The sequence below is a fragment of the Oncorhynchus tshawytscha genome, linkage group LG18, assembly GCF_018296145.1.
Source record: "Oncorhynchus tshawytscha isolate Ot180627B linkage group LG18, Otsh_v2.0, whole genome shotgun sequence".
Lineage (NCBI taxonomy): Eukaryota > Metazoa > Chordata > Actinopteri > Salmoniformes > Salmonidae > Oncorhynchus > Oncorhynchus tshawytscha.
The window spans coordinates 14,637,620-14,652,629 of NC_056446.1; the positions used below are offsets into that span (position 1 = coordinate 14,637,620).

The 15,010-nt window shown below is 47.8% G+C and overlaps 1 protein-coding gene across 9 annotated transcripts in view; it reads left to right on the forward strand.

Annotated features, from left to right (window-relative positions):
• Window positions 1-15,010, forward strand: part of lama2 (laminin, alpha 2) — a 135,860-nt gene that overhangs the window by 119,896 nt on the left and 954 nt on the right. For 4 of the 9 annotated variants that reach the window (XM_042300691.1, XM_042300692.1, XM_042300696.1 and 1 more), the window contains 21 exons: window positions 49-203; window positions 717-860; window positions 1,485-1,618; window positions 1,815-1,974; window positions 2,103-2,227; window positions 2,430-2,592; window positions 2,769-2,913; window positions 3,058-3,196; window positions 4,018-4,029; window positions 4,892-5,012; window positions 5,379-5,573; window positions 7,135-7,286; window positions 7,457-7,633; window positions 9,579-9,786; window positions 10,492-10,569; window positions 11,220-11,332; window positions 11,483-11,672; window positions 12,007-12,165; window positions 12,411-12,564; window positions 12,800-12,939; window positions 13,183-13,405. In XM_042300691.1, coding sequence (XP_042156625.1) covers window positions 49-203; window positions 717-860; window positions 1,485-1,618; window positions 1,815-1,974; window positions 2,103-2,227; window positions 2,430-2,592; window positions 2,769-2,913; window positions 3,058-3,196; window positions 4,018-4,029; window positions 4,892-5,012; window positions 5,379-5,573; window positions 7,135-7,286; window positions 7,457-7,633; window positions 9,579-9,786; window positions 10,492-10,569; window positions 11,220-11,332; window positions 11,483-11,672; window positions 12,007-12,165; window positions 12,411-12,564; window positions 12,800-12,939; window positions 13,183-13,405 — 3,087 coding nt within the window. The remainder of the gene's footprint in view (window positions 1-48; window positions 204-716; window positions 861-1,484; window positions 1,619-1,814; window positions 1,975-2,102; window positions 2,228-2,429; window positions 2,593-2,768; window positions 2,914-3,057; window positions 3,197-4,017; window positions 4,030-4,891; window positions 5,013-5,378; window positions 5,574-7,134; window positions 7,287-7,456; window positions 7,634-9,578; window positions 9,787-10,491; window positions 10,570-11,219; window positions 11,333-11,482; window positions 11,673-12,006; window positions 12,166-12,410; window positions 12,565-12,799; window positions 12,940-13,182; window positions 13,406-15,010) is intronic. The other 5 variants (XM_042300693.1, XM_042300694.1, XM_042300697.1 and 2 more) reach the window with 2 other exon arrangements.

A 15,010-nucleotide genomic window follows, 5' to 3' on the forward strand; every position in this document is an offset into this window, starting at 1 on the left:
TGTGTGCGTTTGTTCTTGTGCGTGTGTGTGTGTGTGTGTGTGTGTCAGTCCATGCAGCGGGGGCCAAGGTGAAAGACCTGGAGGACGAGGCAGACCGACTGCTGGATAAGCTGAAGCCCATCAAGGAGTTGCAGGACAACTTGAAGAGGAACATCTCTCAGATTAAAGAGTTGATCAACCAGGCGCGCAAGCAGGCCAACTCTGTGAGTCACACTCCTCCTCTCGCGTTCCCACCTCCTCTGTTTCCACTGCTTTGATCAGTGGCTTCTAAGCCGGCCATTCGGCTAATTGTGCCATCATCACGGGAACCATGATCTACGACTCATTCTCTTTAGCCTGCGGTGCACATGCATCGCCACAGGTTGAGGGAAGCCTCTGTAAAACAAAGAACATTCTATCAAAGAAAATGTTTTCTGCTCCTTCCTCCACACACAGTCTCTTACACTCAAGGCTTTTTGATAAAGTTGTTTGTTTTTTTCGATACAAAAAGAGTAAAATAACAAATTGTTGCTCTTGCACGTGTACTTCTGTTACTACACAGTTGTGTTTTCCTGAATGTTTCTTCCCACTGGGCACAGAAGTCAATTCAACGTCTATTCGACTTTGGTTCAACTGTCATTTCATTGAAATGACGTTGATTCAACCAGTGTGTGCCCAGTGGGTTGGGCCTTTTCAGTCTGTCTGGTGAAAGATCCATGTGGTGTCTCCGTATAAAGATTAAAGTGTCCGTGTCCTCCGGGGGAGACTGTATCCGTGCTTATCGGCCAGAAATCAAGAAAGGTCGTTACAACACCATCACTGTGAATGTGAAAACCACCTCCCCTGACAACCTACTCTTCTACCTGGGCAGTGCCAAATACGTGAGTCAGAGGAGATAGCACCACACTGGGATGGATGTGTGTGTTTGTGGATACAATCACTAAGTAAATCACTTAACCCTAATATGGTAAACCTCTGGGCAACTAATACATTTGTGTGTGGAACTTGACATTATTAGGGCCATTTCTCACTGTTTAGGTTGGGCTTGTCTCTAGCTTGGGATGTGTAATGTGTTGTTGACCAATTCACTGGAAATCGTTCCACCAGTGGATATTTCTCAACATGCAAGATAAATACCAATCATGTTAAAGTCAGAGAGAAAATAATAAAAGGTTATTTGTTTCCCTGTGAGATCCTCAGGAGAGAGTGGGTGATATTGCGTCTATGTACTGCAACAGCGAGCGCAGCAATTAACCGGGCCGCTCAAATCAGACTATTTCATCTGGTTTCATCACTGATTTCCCTGGGGAAATCACAGTCCTGTTGCTCCTCTCCTGATTTTCCTGTGACTCTTAATTCCTCGGGATCTTGTTCTAATGTGTCCTGTGCTACACTACAGCAGCCTAGACCCATAGAGAGAGAGAGAATGGTAATGGACCTGTAATGGTATCAGATAGGAGATTGCGGCGCTGCATCTTATTGGCTCGTCATCTGTCTGCCTCTAGATTGACTTCCTGGCCATTGAGATGCGCAAGGGCAAGGTCAACTTCCTGTGGGACGTGGGCTCTGGAGTGGGCAAGGTTGAGTACCCTGACATGACTATCAACGACGGCAACTGGCATCGCATCGAGGCCTCACGGTAGAATGCCATTGTTATACATATTCTACACCAGATCTTCTTCTTTTTTCCAGAGCAAAGATTATTCAAAGGGATTCGTCTATGAGTTTATTCATTAGTTCGTCGTTTAACATTGACTGTGCCAGGTAGGCTCTCCTCATTGAAAAGTTCACAAAGTTTTAATTCCTCATCTGATCATTTCTGTATTGGTCCCAAGGAATGGTATCAATGGCACTATCTCTGTCCATGCACTGGAGGGTCCCAAAGCTGGCATCATGCCCACCTCTAAGAGTGGCACTTCTCCTGAGGGCTATACTATCCTGGATGTGGACCAGAATGCCTACCTGTTTGTCGGTGGCATGTTGGGCAGTGTGAAGGTAGTATCACCTTTTGCCATACAGAAGTTTATCCCAGAGCTACATATTTAGTCCTTTGTTGCTTCTTTCTTTCTTTTTTTGCCAGATTTATTTGTATCGTTGTTTATGTATCAATGTTTGTCCTGCAGAAAGCGGACGCGGTCAAAACTACTACTTTCTCCGGGTGTATGGGAGAGACATACCTGGACAACAAACCTATTGGCCTGTGGAACTACAGAGACAGAGAAGGAGACTGCAAAGGATGTGTGGTTAGGTAGGCCTGCATGTTCACATCACATTGAGAACCTGATATGAATGTCTCGCGTAAGTGTACGGACTCTGTTCACTTCTGTTGTCGATCTCGTGAACGTTCACAAATGTTTTACTCTAGAAGCTCACCATACACTATTGTACGCACTAAAAGTTCACTTGGCTGTGTGATTGCCGCTGAGTGTTTGGGGGGGGGTGTTCTCCAGCCCCCAGCCGTCAGACACAGAGGGGACGGTACAGTTTGATGGGGAGGGCTATGCTGCTGTGAGCCGGCCCACCAGATGGAACCCCAACGTCTCCACCGTCATGTTCAAGTTCCGCTCCTTCTCCACCGACTCCCTGCTCATGTACTTCGCCACCAAGGATACGGTAACCTCACTCATATACACACACCTGTCTCGTAATGAGGACTAGCAAACGCTTCAAGTTCAACAGTGATGAAAACGGTGAAATGTGTGTTAGATTTTGATCGGTTATCAATGTTACTCAATATGCCCTATCTCTCCCCCTCTCTCTCTCTCTCTCTCTCTCTCTTTCTGAGACAGAAGGACTTCATGAGTGCTGAGTTGAGTGATGGTCTAGTGAAGGTGAGTTTTGACCTGGGCTCAGGCACCGGCTCGGTGCTCAGTATCAAGAGACACAACGACGGCAGGTGGAAGTCCTTCACTATGGCCCGCATGAAGAAGCAAGGTGACCCTCACACTCATCATAACACGCACAACATTCCACTCCAGCTGACGTTTGTAGAGACTGCGTAGTTTGTAGAACCTTACAGCCTTGGTAGCTTGATCAGAGCTTTTTGCCGAACAGCCGTTTACCCTCCTTCCACCCCAGCCACGGTGACCATCGTGGACATAGACACCAATGAAGAGGAGAAGCTGGTGGTATCATCCCAAGGCTCTGCCACCGGGCTCAACCTCAAGGAGGAGGAGAGGATTTACTTCGGGGGTTTGCCAACCATTGGAAACTACAGGTATGTACTCTGTAGGATGTCGATCACCTCCACAGTAGGGCCTTATGCTACATGTCTGTTTTTGATGCGGACCCACACACATCAGCACACACACACACGCACACACATCAGCACACGCACACACATCAGCACACACACACACATGCACACACATCAGCACACACACGAACAAACACACACACATACACATCAGCACACACACACACACAGACACGCACACACATCAGCACACACACACACACATCAGCACACACACACACACTAAAGTACACCTCGGATAGCTTGTCTTTACACCTTTGCTATGTTCTTTGCTCAGACACTCAGTACTGTACAGTCTGTTACCCACTGTTCCTATTCTTCTCATATTGTCACATTTGGCGATGAAAGTTGAGGATTGACAAGGGATGTAGGCAGCCAGGCAGACAGACAGACAGTCTCCATTAGAACACCACTGTCTTCTGCCGGACCTCGAGTCAGTGTGTCACGTTGTCACTGCCCTCTCTGGCATTAGCTCCCGTTTTAGCTCTAACAATAGATAACATGAACGCTAGCAATGGGTTATATAGATCTGTCATTGTGAACGTTGAATGTTAGACCTTCACAGTCTCCGGCAGCATCCAAGGTATATTCTAAAGGCCTTTATAGGCCCTTTCAACACACACAGGGAGAACTGAATGCACTTTCTTCACTTGTGATTGTGACTCCTGTCTACGTGTTTTGACAGTGTTTCATTTGTGGGTCGTACGCTGTGCTAACGCTGTGCTAACGCTGTGCTAACGCTGTGCTAACGCTCATATGCTTTTTATGTTTTCTTCTTACAGTATCAAGTCAAGGTAAAACCACGTACTGTTAAAGTTTACTGTATCACCTTTCGGCATGCACCAGCATACCCATTGACTTTCTAAAGCCTCTCTTGTAACTTGGCTTTTACCATGCAAGTTACCATGCATTTAGCTCAGAACAATATGCTCTTAAGTTGTCGATGCTTTAACGCAGCAAGCTGGTCATCAGAATAGAGCCAGTATAGAGCCCTCCATTTCTCAATGGAGGTTTGAGATATTAGTCCAACTGAACGTGAGCACTAAATTCTGAAGACCAGCAGGATGCTCCTTTTTATTCAATAGCTCCTTTTTATTCAATAGCTCCTTTTTAATAGCTCCTTCAATAGCTCCTTTTTATTCAATAGCTCCTTTTTAATAGCTCCTTCAATAGCTCCTTTTTATTCAATAGCTCCTTTTTAATAGCTCCTTCAATAGCTCCTTTTTATTCAATAGCTCCTTTTTTAATAGCTCCTTCAATAGCTCCTTTTTATTCAATAGCTGCTGTGTTGTCATCCCCACCACTTGTCTTGCATGTCCATGGAAATGGAATTTGCTGGCACTTTTGTCGCAAATTTTGAAATGGACTTTTAACAATGTGGTACTCTTCGGTAGCATTGCGTCTGCTATGCAGCCGCTGCTATCTAATTGTTTCATGGCTTTAGAATAAACCCCAGATAAAAGGTACGCCAAAGAAATGTTCTTCAAACACCTTCAAAAAAAAAAGAAGCCCGACTTTATTCATGTAGAGTGAATCGCAGTCTCAATTTGGTCGACGTCTCAAAGTCATTGGCTCCTGAGAGGAGGACAGCACTTCCACAATGAGCAGAATGGAGGTCAGAACGGCAATGGAGACAGCGCTCTCTTCTCTTTGCAGGTCAGAGGTTACCAAGAAGAGGTATGCTGGCTGTATGAGAGACATTGAGGTTTCCAGAACACCCTATAACCTGCTGAGCAGCTCCGACTACACCGGCCTGACCAAAGGCTGCGCTGTGGAGGTCAGTTTATATGAGCACTCCTCCTCTTTCATACTCCTGTTCTTTCCCCCACCCCCTTTAACTACTTAACTTAACTACTACTTAACTACTCAGCGTTTTCATTTGTCGTGGACCCTGTGTCAATGCCAGATGATGCAAATGCACACTGTGGTACTCTAAGAAGCTGTACTTTAACAAATAAGGTTTATTATTATGTTTGACATAAGTCTGAAATTGATAAGAACATTATAAAGAAAGCAACAGGCTTCATACTATTACTGTACAATTATACAGTATTCAGCTGATAAAAAACAACCCTGAAAATGACTGATGACTCTCAATTGATTGTGCTGGGAATGACCGGGATCTTTGGTCTCTCCCCAACAGAACCTCCACACAGTGAGCTTCTCCAAACCAGGTCACATGGAGCTGAGGTCCATGTCCTTCGACGTCGGCACAGAGATCAGCCTGTCCTTCGCAACCAAGAGCGATAAGGGGATCATCCTGTTTGGCAGTGGGAGCACCAATGGAGCCAGTTCCCAGTTCCAACTCCCCAAGAGGAGACGCAGGCAGTCTGGGGAAGTAAGAGGAGGACGATGACACACACACACACACACTCTCTCAGTGCCTCCTAACTAGGCACCTAGTCCTCTATAATGTCACCTCCTTGTTCTTTATAAGTCATTGCATCCTATTTCCCAGTAGAATTGGAGTGGTTGTTGGAGGTGTTTCTAGATTTCTGTAATTTAATAAGGGGCTCTGTGCTGTCTGGCTGAGTTGCTTTGAAAAACTAACAGCACATTGATAATCAACTCCTGCTGTGTGCACGGCTCCTTATTAAATGAACGATAAAGGAGATGGATTGCCTGTAAGCTGTAATCATTATGCTTTCACCCGACAGCAAACAAAAGTTGATCATCTTTCACAGAGGGCTAAAGGCTTGGGAGATTTGCGACGACGGCTATGATTAAAATATGGCTTTCTGCGTCTCTGTTAGGGCACTCTTCGTCTCGCTCTCTCTCAATCTCTCCCTCTCTTCGCCTGCAGACCTCTGTGGGCCAGCACATCAATTATGGCCCGTGGCTGCAGGAAATGATAGTGGGTTTAACCTCTAGCATTCCCCCTTCATGTGCCGTTAGTAAGAAATAGATTATACAACAGGCCTCTGATGGATCACGTCCAATTCGGCGATAACCCTCGGGGAAAGGTCCAGACCGTCACCTTTGAAAATCATTAGGGCCTGGTAAATGAAGTGGATGTCATTTCGAATGAGTACAAGTCGGCCTCGCCGGGTCTCTGTGTCCGCGTCATTCATTCTGCCAATTTGCGCAGGGGGACAGGAGGAGCGCGTGCTGAATCAGACCAGAGGTATTGTGACGGTAGCGCTTCCTCACTCTCCCCAGGCAAACTCCCTCTGTGCATGCTAGTCTGCAATTCCTACGCTGTCGAGGGATGTGCTCACCATCGCGCTGGACTGATTACAGAGAATTTAATCATAACAAGAGGCACTTAAATCTATCTATTTCTTGCCTGGTATGTTTCAGAGAGGGACGCAGTTTCTCTGAAGTTCTGCCCAGACAGAATCGAATCAAGCAGTGTAGAAAAATAGAGGACTTACATAAATGCTATAGGCCCTCAGGGTTGAAAAGCATATCATTTATGCAATTACATGAAGTTTACTTCCGTTCTCAAAGTTTGTGAGGTTTCATCATGAATTTGTTTTTGTTCATGTTTCTGGGCAAAGGGTATACAGTTCTAATTGTCTTCAGGGCTCCATGTTGCATAAAGCCTGTCCTGACTTGTCCCAGATAGCCCATGAAGCCTGTCCTGACTTGTCCCAGATAGCCCATGAAGCCTGTCCTGACTTGTCCCAGATAGCCCATGAAGCCTGTCCTGACTTGTCCCAGATAGCCCATGAAGCCTGTCCTGACTTGTCCCAGATAGCCCATGAAGCCTGTCCTGACTTGTCCCAGATAGCCCATGAAGCCCTTGTTTAATAGCCACGGTGTTTATGTGCGATAATGCCATTATGTATAACCCTGTGTCCCTGAGTCTGTCCTGAGGTGGTGTTGGTCATTGAGATTGGATGTTGTTGTGCCTCCATGGTTCTTCCCCCTTTCATCTCCTCTCGTTTCCCCTGCAGCCCTTCCTGGCCGTGTTGCTGAACAAGGGTTCCCTGGAGGTGTTGGTGTTCACAGGCAGCCACAGCCCACGCAGGGTGGTCCGCAAGCCTGACCAGGGCATCCTGCACGACGGGAGAGAACACACACTGCGCATCGAGAGACTGGGCGGCAGGTGCGTAACACACACCGACACACGCACATTGGTATTGCTATACACTGAACAACAGCGTCCTAACAGTTCAGCACAATAACTGGTGTCTTAAAAAAACGAGTTCCCAGCCATTCATGTTTAGCTCGAGCTGGCTCAAAGTGTCTCACTGACCTGCGTGGTTCTCTGTCCAGGTCGTTTGCCGTCCAGGTGGACGAGGAGCTGAAGAGGGAGCAGGCCCTTCCCAACGACCAACCCATGGGCATCAAGAGACTGTTCATCGGGGGTATCCCCCCTGATGTAGAGCTCAGCTCCCAGAGACCCAACGACCCCTTCGAAGGCTGCATCTGGAACCTCATGATCAATACTATGTACGTCTCTCACCATCTCCTGTTATCTCCCTAGTACATCTATGTGTATCTACCATCACCATTCGTTATCCTGATCGTAGATATTATTGATGGAAGGCAGTAGTTGCTGTTTCATGGCGAGTTTGTTTCTCCCAGTTAAAGAGGTTGTAAATGCTGTCACTCAACTGTTTCTCTCTACAGATGATAATACAATCCTATCATTAGGAATCAGTGCTCTCTCTCTCTCGCTCTTTCTCTCTCGCCAGTGGGCTAAACACATTTGACCCATATTTAGTTGGCTTTAATGGGGCTGTCCTTTCTGATAACCATGATCATAATTCAACTGATTACACTGATAGCCAAGCCCCATCATCACCCATTTACACACTCTCTCTTTCTCGCCCTGCCTGTCTGTGTGTCTGTGTCGCCCTGCGTGCCTGTGTGTCTGTGTCGCCCTGCGTGCCTGTGTGTCTGTGTCGCCCTGCGTGTCTGTGTGTCTGTGTCGCCCTGCGTGTCTGTGTCGCCCTGCGTGTCTGTGTGTCTGTGTCGCCCTGCGTGCCTGTGTGTCTGTGTCGCCCTGCGTGTCTGTGTGTCTGTGTCGCCCTGCGTGTCTGTGTCGCCCTGCGTGTCTGTGTGTCTGTGTCGCCCTGCGTGTCTGTGTGTCTGTGTCGCCCTGTGTGTCTGTGTCGCCCTGCGTGCCTGTGTGTCTGTGTCGCCCTGCGTGCCTGTGTCGCCCTGCGTGCCTGTGTGTCTGTGTCGCCCTGCGTGCCTGTGTGTCTGTGTCGCCCTGCGTGCCTGTGTGTCTGTGTCGCCCTGCGTGCCTGTGTGTCTGTGTCGCCCTGCGTGCCTGTGTGTCTGTGTCGCCCTGCGTGTCTGTGTGTCTGTGTCGCCCTGCGTGTCTGTGTGTCTGTGTCGCCCTGCGTGCCTGTGTGTCTGTGTCGCCCTGCGTGTCTGTGTGTCTGTGTCGCCCTGCGTGTCTGTGTGTCTGTGTCGCCCTGCGTGTCTGTGTGTCTGTGTCGCCCTGCGTGTCTGTGTGTCTGTGTCGCCCTGCGTGTCTGTGTCGCCCTGCGTGTCTGTGTGTCTGTGTCGCCCTGCGTGTCTGTGTGTCTGTGTCTCCCTGCGTGTCTGTTTGTCTGTGTCGCCCTGCGTGTCTGTGTGTCTGTGTCGCCCTGCGTGCCTGTGTGTCTGTGTCGCCCTGCGTGTCTGTGTGTCTGTGTCGCCCTGCGTGTCTGTGTGTCTGTGTCGCCCTGCGTGTCTGTGTGTCTGTGTCGCCCTGCGTGTCTGTGTGTCTGTGTCGCCCTGCGTGTCTGTGTGTCTGTGTCGCCCTGCGTGTCTGTGTGTCTGTGTCGCCCTGCGTGTCTGTGTGTCTGTGTCGCCCTGCGTGTCTGTGTGTCTGTGTCGCCCTGCGTGCCTGTGTGTCTGTGTCGCCCTGCGTGTCTGTGTGTCTGTGTCGCCCTGCGTGTCTGTGTGTCTGTGTCGCCCTGCGTGTCTGTGTGTCTGTGTCGCCCTGCGTGTCTGTGTGTCTGTGTCGCCCTGCGTGTCTGTGTGTCTGTGTCGCCCTGCGTGCCTGTGTGTCTGTGTCGCCCTGCGTGCCTGTGTGTCTGTGTCGCCCTGTGTGTCTGTGTCGCCCTGCGTGTCTGTGTGTCTGTGTCGCCCTGCGTGTCTGTGTGTCTGTGTCGCCCTGCGTGTCTGTGTGTCTGTGTCGCCCTGCGTGTCTGTGTGTCTGTGTCGCCCTGCGTGCCTGTGTGTCTGTGTCGCCCTGCGTGCCTGTGTGTCTGTGTCGCCCTGCGTGTCTGTGTGTCTGTGTCGCCCTGCGTGCCTGTGTGTCTGTGTCGCCCTGCGTGTCTGTGTGTCTGTGTCGCCCTGCGTGCCTGTGTGTCTGTGTCGCCCTGCGTGTCTGTGTGTGCGCGCGCACTTCTGTGCATTTGTGTGTATGTTTTCTTGACCGCTTGGTTATGCCCTACAGCCTCACAGACTTCTCCCAGCCCGTGGCTTTTAAGAACGCAGAAATCGGCCAGTGTCCCGACCTGGCTCCTCCCCCTCCCCCGCTGCCCCTCCCAGAAGAAGAGGAGGAGGGGACCAAGGGAGAAGACGTGTCCCAGCCGCTCCAACCTGAGGCTCCTGCTGTACCACCACCCACCCCGACACCCAGACAGAGCCCTCCACCTCCCACTGTAGGTCCCACTCCCACTTGAGGGGTATCAGGTTAAATTACTTATTTCCCACCCTATGATGGCGTGATACATTTTCCCCATGAGTCATACAGAGCTGACATCCATCCCCAGCAATGCTCAGCCAGGCAGGCCGGTTGGCCCTGAGTCTAAATACACTATCAGAGAGGTTGATGTGGCTGGAATAAAGAATGGGTCGTTTTCCAATCCATTAGGTCTGCTTTATAGGTAAAGCTGCAGTGTTGACAGGGCTCTTTCTTATAGCTCCTGTGCTCAATATATCCTCTCTGGCTGACAGCTGAGGTAGTGTAGCAGCGCTCTCTCTGTCCTCTCTGTCCTCTCTCTCTCTCTCTCTCTCATATCTAACCAAGTTGCCTTGTATTGGCCTACCCCACCTGTATTTTCCTCATATATTTTCATGATAGATATCCATGGATGCATCATCGTAGGCAAATGTATAGATTGCGACAGTATTGTCACTGGTAGTAGCTCTCTTGGCTTTCAGAAACAATGTGCATTTCTATAATACTACTGTGATGCTTTCCTTAGCACTGTTCCTCTAGCTACCTGCTGTGCAGACTTTTGCCATTCACAACATCAGTGCCCCAGCCTGATTGGTGGACTGCCTGTGTCACGAATGCTGTAGCCAATCCGATTGGCAGTGTGTAACACAGCTTAACCCTTTCAACCCCCCTGCCGCTGCTTTAGGACCCGCCCCCTGTCGTACCTCCAGAGCTCAGCCCCGCCACAGAGGAACCTGACCACGGTGCTGTCACAGCCCCACCGGTACCACTCTACTCTACTCACTCAATTCTCCCTACGTGTCCACGTTCTTACCCCCCCCCGAGCCGTCTAAGTACGTGTCTGCTGAACCTTCATCCCATTGGATTTCAGCCACTGACCTTCAACACCAAAGCCGCCTGTGTGAAGATGTGTTGTTCATGTGAAATATACATTCCCATGTCCATATTCTTAGTATTGGCAGCAGACATTTTACTTTCAGTGGGGATTATCTTAGATGAGATGTACTTTCTAAGTAAGTCGATATGGTTGTAGTAGTTCTTCTTTATAAACGGGCTAGTGACTTTAAGTTAAATAAATACCCTTTTAAGCAATGGGAGCCTTTATGTCTAAACAAAAATATAGAAGAAAATGGCATAGAAATGTATTCATGTACAGAAGTGTACAAAATAAGTGATTCAGATTCAAAAACAAATGTCAATTTTCAGGTGGTCTTAATTAATAGCAACTCCATGTCTTTTTCATTAGCGCCATCTAGTGGCACATGTTAGAATAGCACTTTAGACAAAAAGTAAGTCAACTACTGTATATTCATATTAAATGGAAGGTTTGCATTGTCGCTTAATGCACTCTGCGAATGAGATCGCGTTAATATGATGTTTTTAAGACGACTGCTACCCCCCCTACTTCAACAGCTTTCCTGTGCTGCCGAGGCATCTCCAGTGGTCTTAGAGAAAGCCAAACAGTTTGGGCTCTCCAAAAACAGCCATGTTGCATTTGAATTCGATGACACCAAGGTTAAGAACAGGTATGTCGACTTCAAATGGCTTTGATAACAGTAAAGCCCAAATGAGACCTTTTCTTATCTAACGTACACATAGTAATGTTATCAAAGACATGGGTAACATCTGTACACGTCATGTTGGACTGAGAGTGTTGTGAATCTGTTTGCTTGCAGACTGATCATAGAGTTTGAGCTGCGGACCACAGCAGAGTCCGGCCTGGTGTTCTACATGGCGAGGATCAACCACGCCGACTTCGCCACCGTCCAGGTGAAGGAGGGCATGGCCCACCTCGGCTACGACCTGGGCCACGGCAACACCTCGGTCAGCGTCCCACGCATCATCAACGACGGACACTGGCACAAGGTCTGGGATCTCGAGTCAGCTGGTGAAACAATCCTCATAGCAATAATGAAGCCAATATGAATCGTCATGTATAACCCCTAACATGGTGTACAGAGTCTGTAGGCAGTTACCATCGGGTCTACTTCACTGAGTGAGTTTATATGGTGAGAGAAGACAGCTAAATACTCTGTCACAATGAGGCTATAAAACCACTCTGACTAGTTAATTGGCCAAAACAGGAAGCAAGCAAAGTAACCAGAAACTACAGTACTTTATGTTCATCGTGTATTAAAGATTGTTGTTGTCCTTATTGTCCCCCCCCCCCGAAAAATGATTTTCCTTTCTGCTGTCTCAGATCCGGGTGATGAGAGAGAAACAGAGAGGTATACTGGTGATAGACAGCCGCTACTCCAAGCAGACCACCAGCCCCAAGAAGGCTGACATCCTGGATGTGGTTGGCATGCTGTACATAGGTGGCCTGCCCGTCAACTACACCACCAAGAGGATCGGACCAGTACGTTCCTACCCGCTTCCTCACATTTGGCCTGGTGTTGTATTTCACTTTGTAGGAAGTGAAACACGAGCCTCGCTGTAGACTCTGTGTTGCTGCAATTGTTTTGTATTACATGCCATCAGCTTAAAGTGCTGACGTTAACCGTAATCATTTCCAAGTTGTGGGACGCATTCAAAAGGTCGATGAGTGGTTTCGGTGTAGAAGTCATGTGTAACCGTATAGTGTCGGTTGTGTTCCACTACTAGGTCTTGTACAGTATCAATGGCTGCATCAGGAATTTCAAGATGCTGGGTAATGTGTTGGACATGGACGCGCCCACCTCCAGCCACCACGTGGGCAGCTGTTTCATCAGCACTGAGAAGGGAACCTACTTTGATGGCTCTGGATATGTCAAAGCAGGTACATTCTGACACTCGAAACGTAGAACTGGAGTTGTTCCTGAACATGTGACCTGACCAGGAAAAACTCCTGACCCCACAATGCAATATATCCCAACAATCACGTAATATAATAACGCGGAACAATACATGTTGATGCAGAATGGTACCCCAACTTTTCAAAGTTATTTTTCAATCTCATGGCAGTTGTTGTATCAATTCTGACTGCTTCCTGTATCTCCTGTCCTCTGGTCCAGTGGGTTCCTACAGGGTGGGTCTAGACGTGTCTCTGGAGCTGGAGTTCCGTACGTCCCAGAGCAACGGGGTTCTGCTGGCGGTCAGCAGCCAGGTGGACACCAAGATGGAGGGCCTGGGCATCGAACTGCACAATGGAAAGGTACACACAAACACAGAATACAATACTGCTTTGTTGTCCCACACACATTTCATTCAAACCAGACTCTACAATCTCTTACTGTAAAGCCTAACAACCATGAGCATGCAAAGCTATTGTACTGTATAAATGAATGAATGGGGTTCAACAGAATCATGGTTGCTCATAACTAACACTCATGTTTTGTTACAAACTACCGATTGGACAAGTCAGGTGTATTCTGAGTATGTCTTCTTCCCTCCCTAGCTGCTGTTCCACGTGGACAACGGAGCTGGCCGGATCACAGCGGAGTACCAGCCTGAAGTAGAGGCAGGCCTCTGTGACGGTCAGTGGCACTCGGTCACAGCCCACAAGCTTCGCCACAGGCTGGAGATCATAGTGGACGGCAGGAAGGAGGAAGCAGAGAGCCCCAACGCCAGGTCCAACACCGCTGACACCAACGACCCCATCTACGTCGGTGGATACCCAGGTTCGTACAACACCACCAATGACTGCATATATGAATGGACAAAGCCATCGATCACGTGACACCATTCATTCCTATGTGAAGACTCAATAGCGCATTTGAATCCCAGGAAGCCGGTTAAAGGGATACTTTGGGATTTTGACAATGATTCCCTTTATCTACTTCCCCAGAGTCAGATGAACTTGTGGATATTATTTGTTAGTCTCTGCGTGCAGCTGGAATGAAGTTGCTAACTAGTGCAATTGCTAACTAGCAGATACCCATAGACTTCCAGTCATTGTGCTAATGCTAGTTAGCATTGGCTCGCAAAACAACATCTAACTTCCTTCATACTGGACAAAGAGGCATGGAAATGGTATCCACGAGTTTATCTGACTGTTGGGAAGTAGATGGCCAAAATCCCAAATTTCCGAAGTATCCCTTTAATTAAGATGGCGTCTAGTGGGAGATTTATGTAGACATAACATGTGCATGTTGAGCTAGTCCAGGAAGTGACGTTGCAGGCTAGCTCAGTGCTGCCCCCTCTCATTGAGTATCTCAAGTTGAAGGCCGACCGAGGTACTGCAGGCTGCCATGAGCTACTAAATTACACTTAGAACTTCTTCTGTGTGAGGTGAGATTTTAAAATAATCGGTTCAAGGGCATACATCTAGTGTAATAGAAGCAATTATGATTGTCTTTAAAAATATATTTGATTGCTGTTAAGATTGCCATTTTCCCCTATAATGGGGGACCCTGTTTTCTGTAAACAATGCCTGCAGTACCGCAATTGACCTTGAACTTCATGGCTTCAATGAGAGCGGCCAGTCGTTCTCCCCTGGACACCACCCACCAAGCGTTTCACACCTGGGACACATTGAGTAGTGGCAACATTATCAAACATTGAACATTCAGTTAGAAATGTATCATGTAGAACATGTACATTTTACCTCAATTACCGCGACTAACCGGTGCGCCCGCACATTGACTATGTACCGGTACCCCCTGTATATATTGTTATTTCATATTGTTATTTAACTGTTACTCTTTAGGGGTAGCCTAGTGGTTAGAGCGTTGGACTAGTAACTGGAAGGTTGCAAGTTCAAACCCCTGAGCTGACAAGGCACAAATCTGTCATTCTGCCCCTGAACAGGCAGTTAACCCACTGTTCCTAGGCTGTCATTGAAAATAAGAATTTGTTCTTAACTGACTTGCCTAGTTAAATAAAGGTTCAAAATATATATATTTGTTATTTTTATTTTTTTATTTCTTACTTATTTTTTTTTTAACTTAACACTTATTTTTCTTAAAACTGCATTTTTGTATTCGGCGCATGTGAAAATAACATTTGATTTGATTTGACTGGGCACACACTGGTGAATCAACGTTGTTTCTACGTCATTTCAATGAGATTAAGTTGCACCAACGTGGAATAGACTAATTGATGTCTGTGCCCCGTGGGATGCCTGTGGAATCAGGTTTCCTGTATAACTCCTGAAACACAGTTGACCCTGGATACACGACCCTGGATACACGACCCTGGATATTGTGTAGCAAACCGTGCTCCACTATGATGTTGGAAATGTATGATTTACTTCCTATTTTAAACCTCAGGATATAATCAAAGTT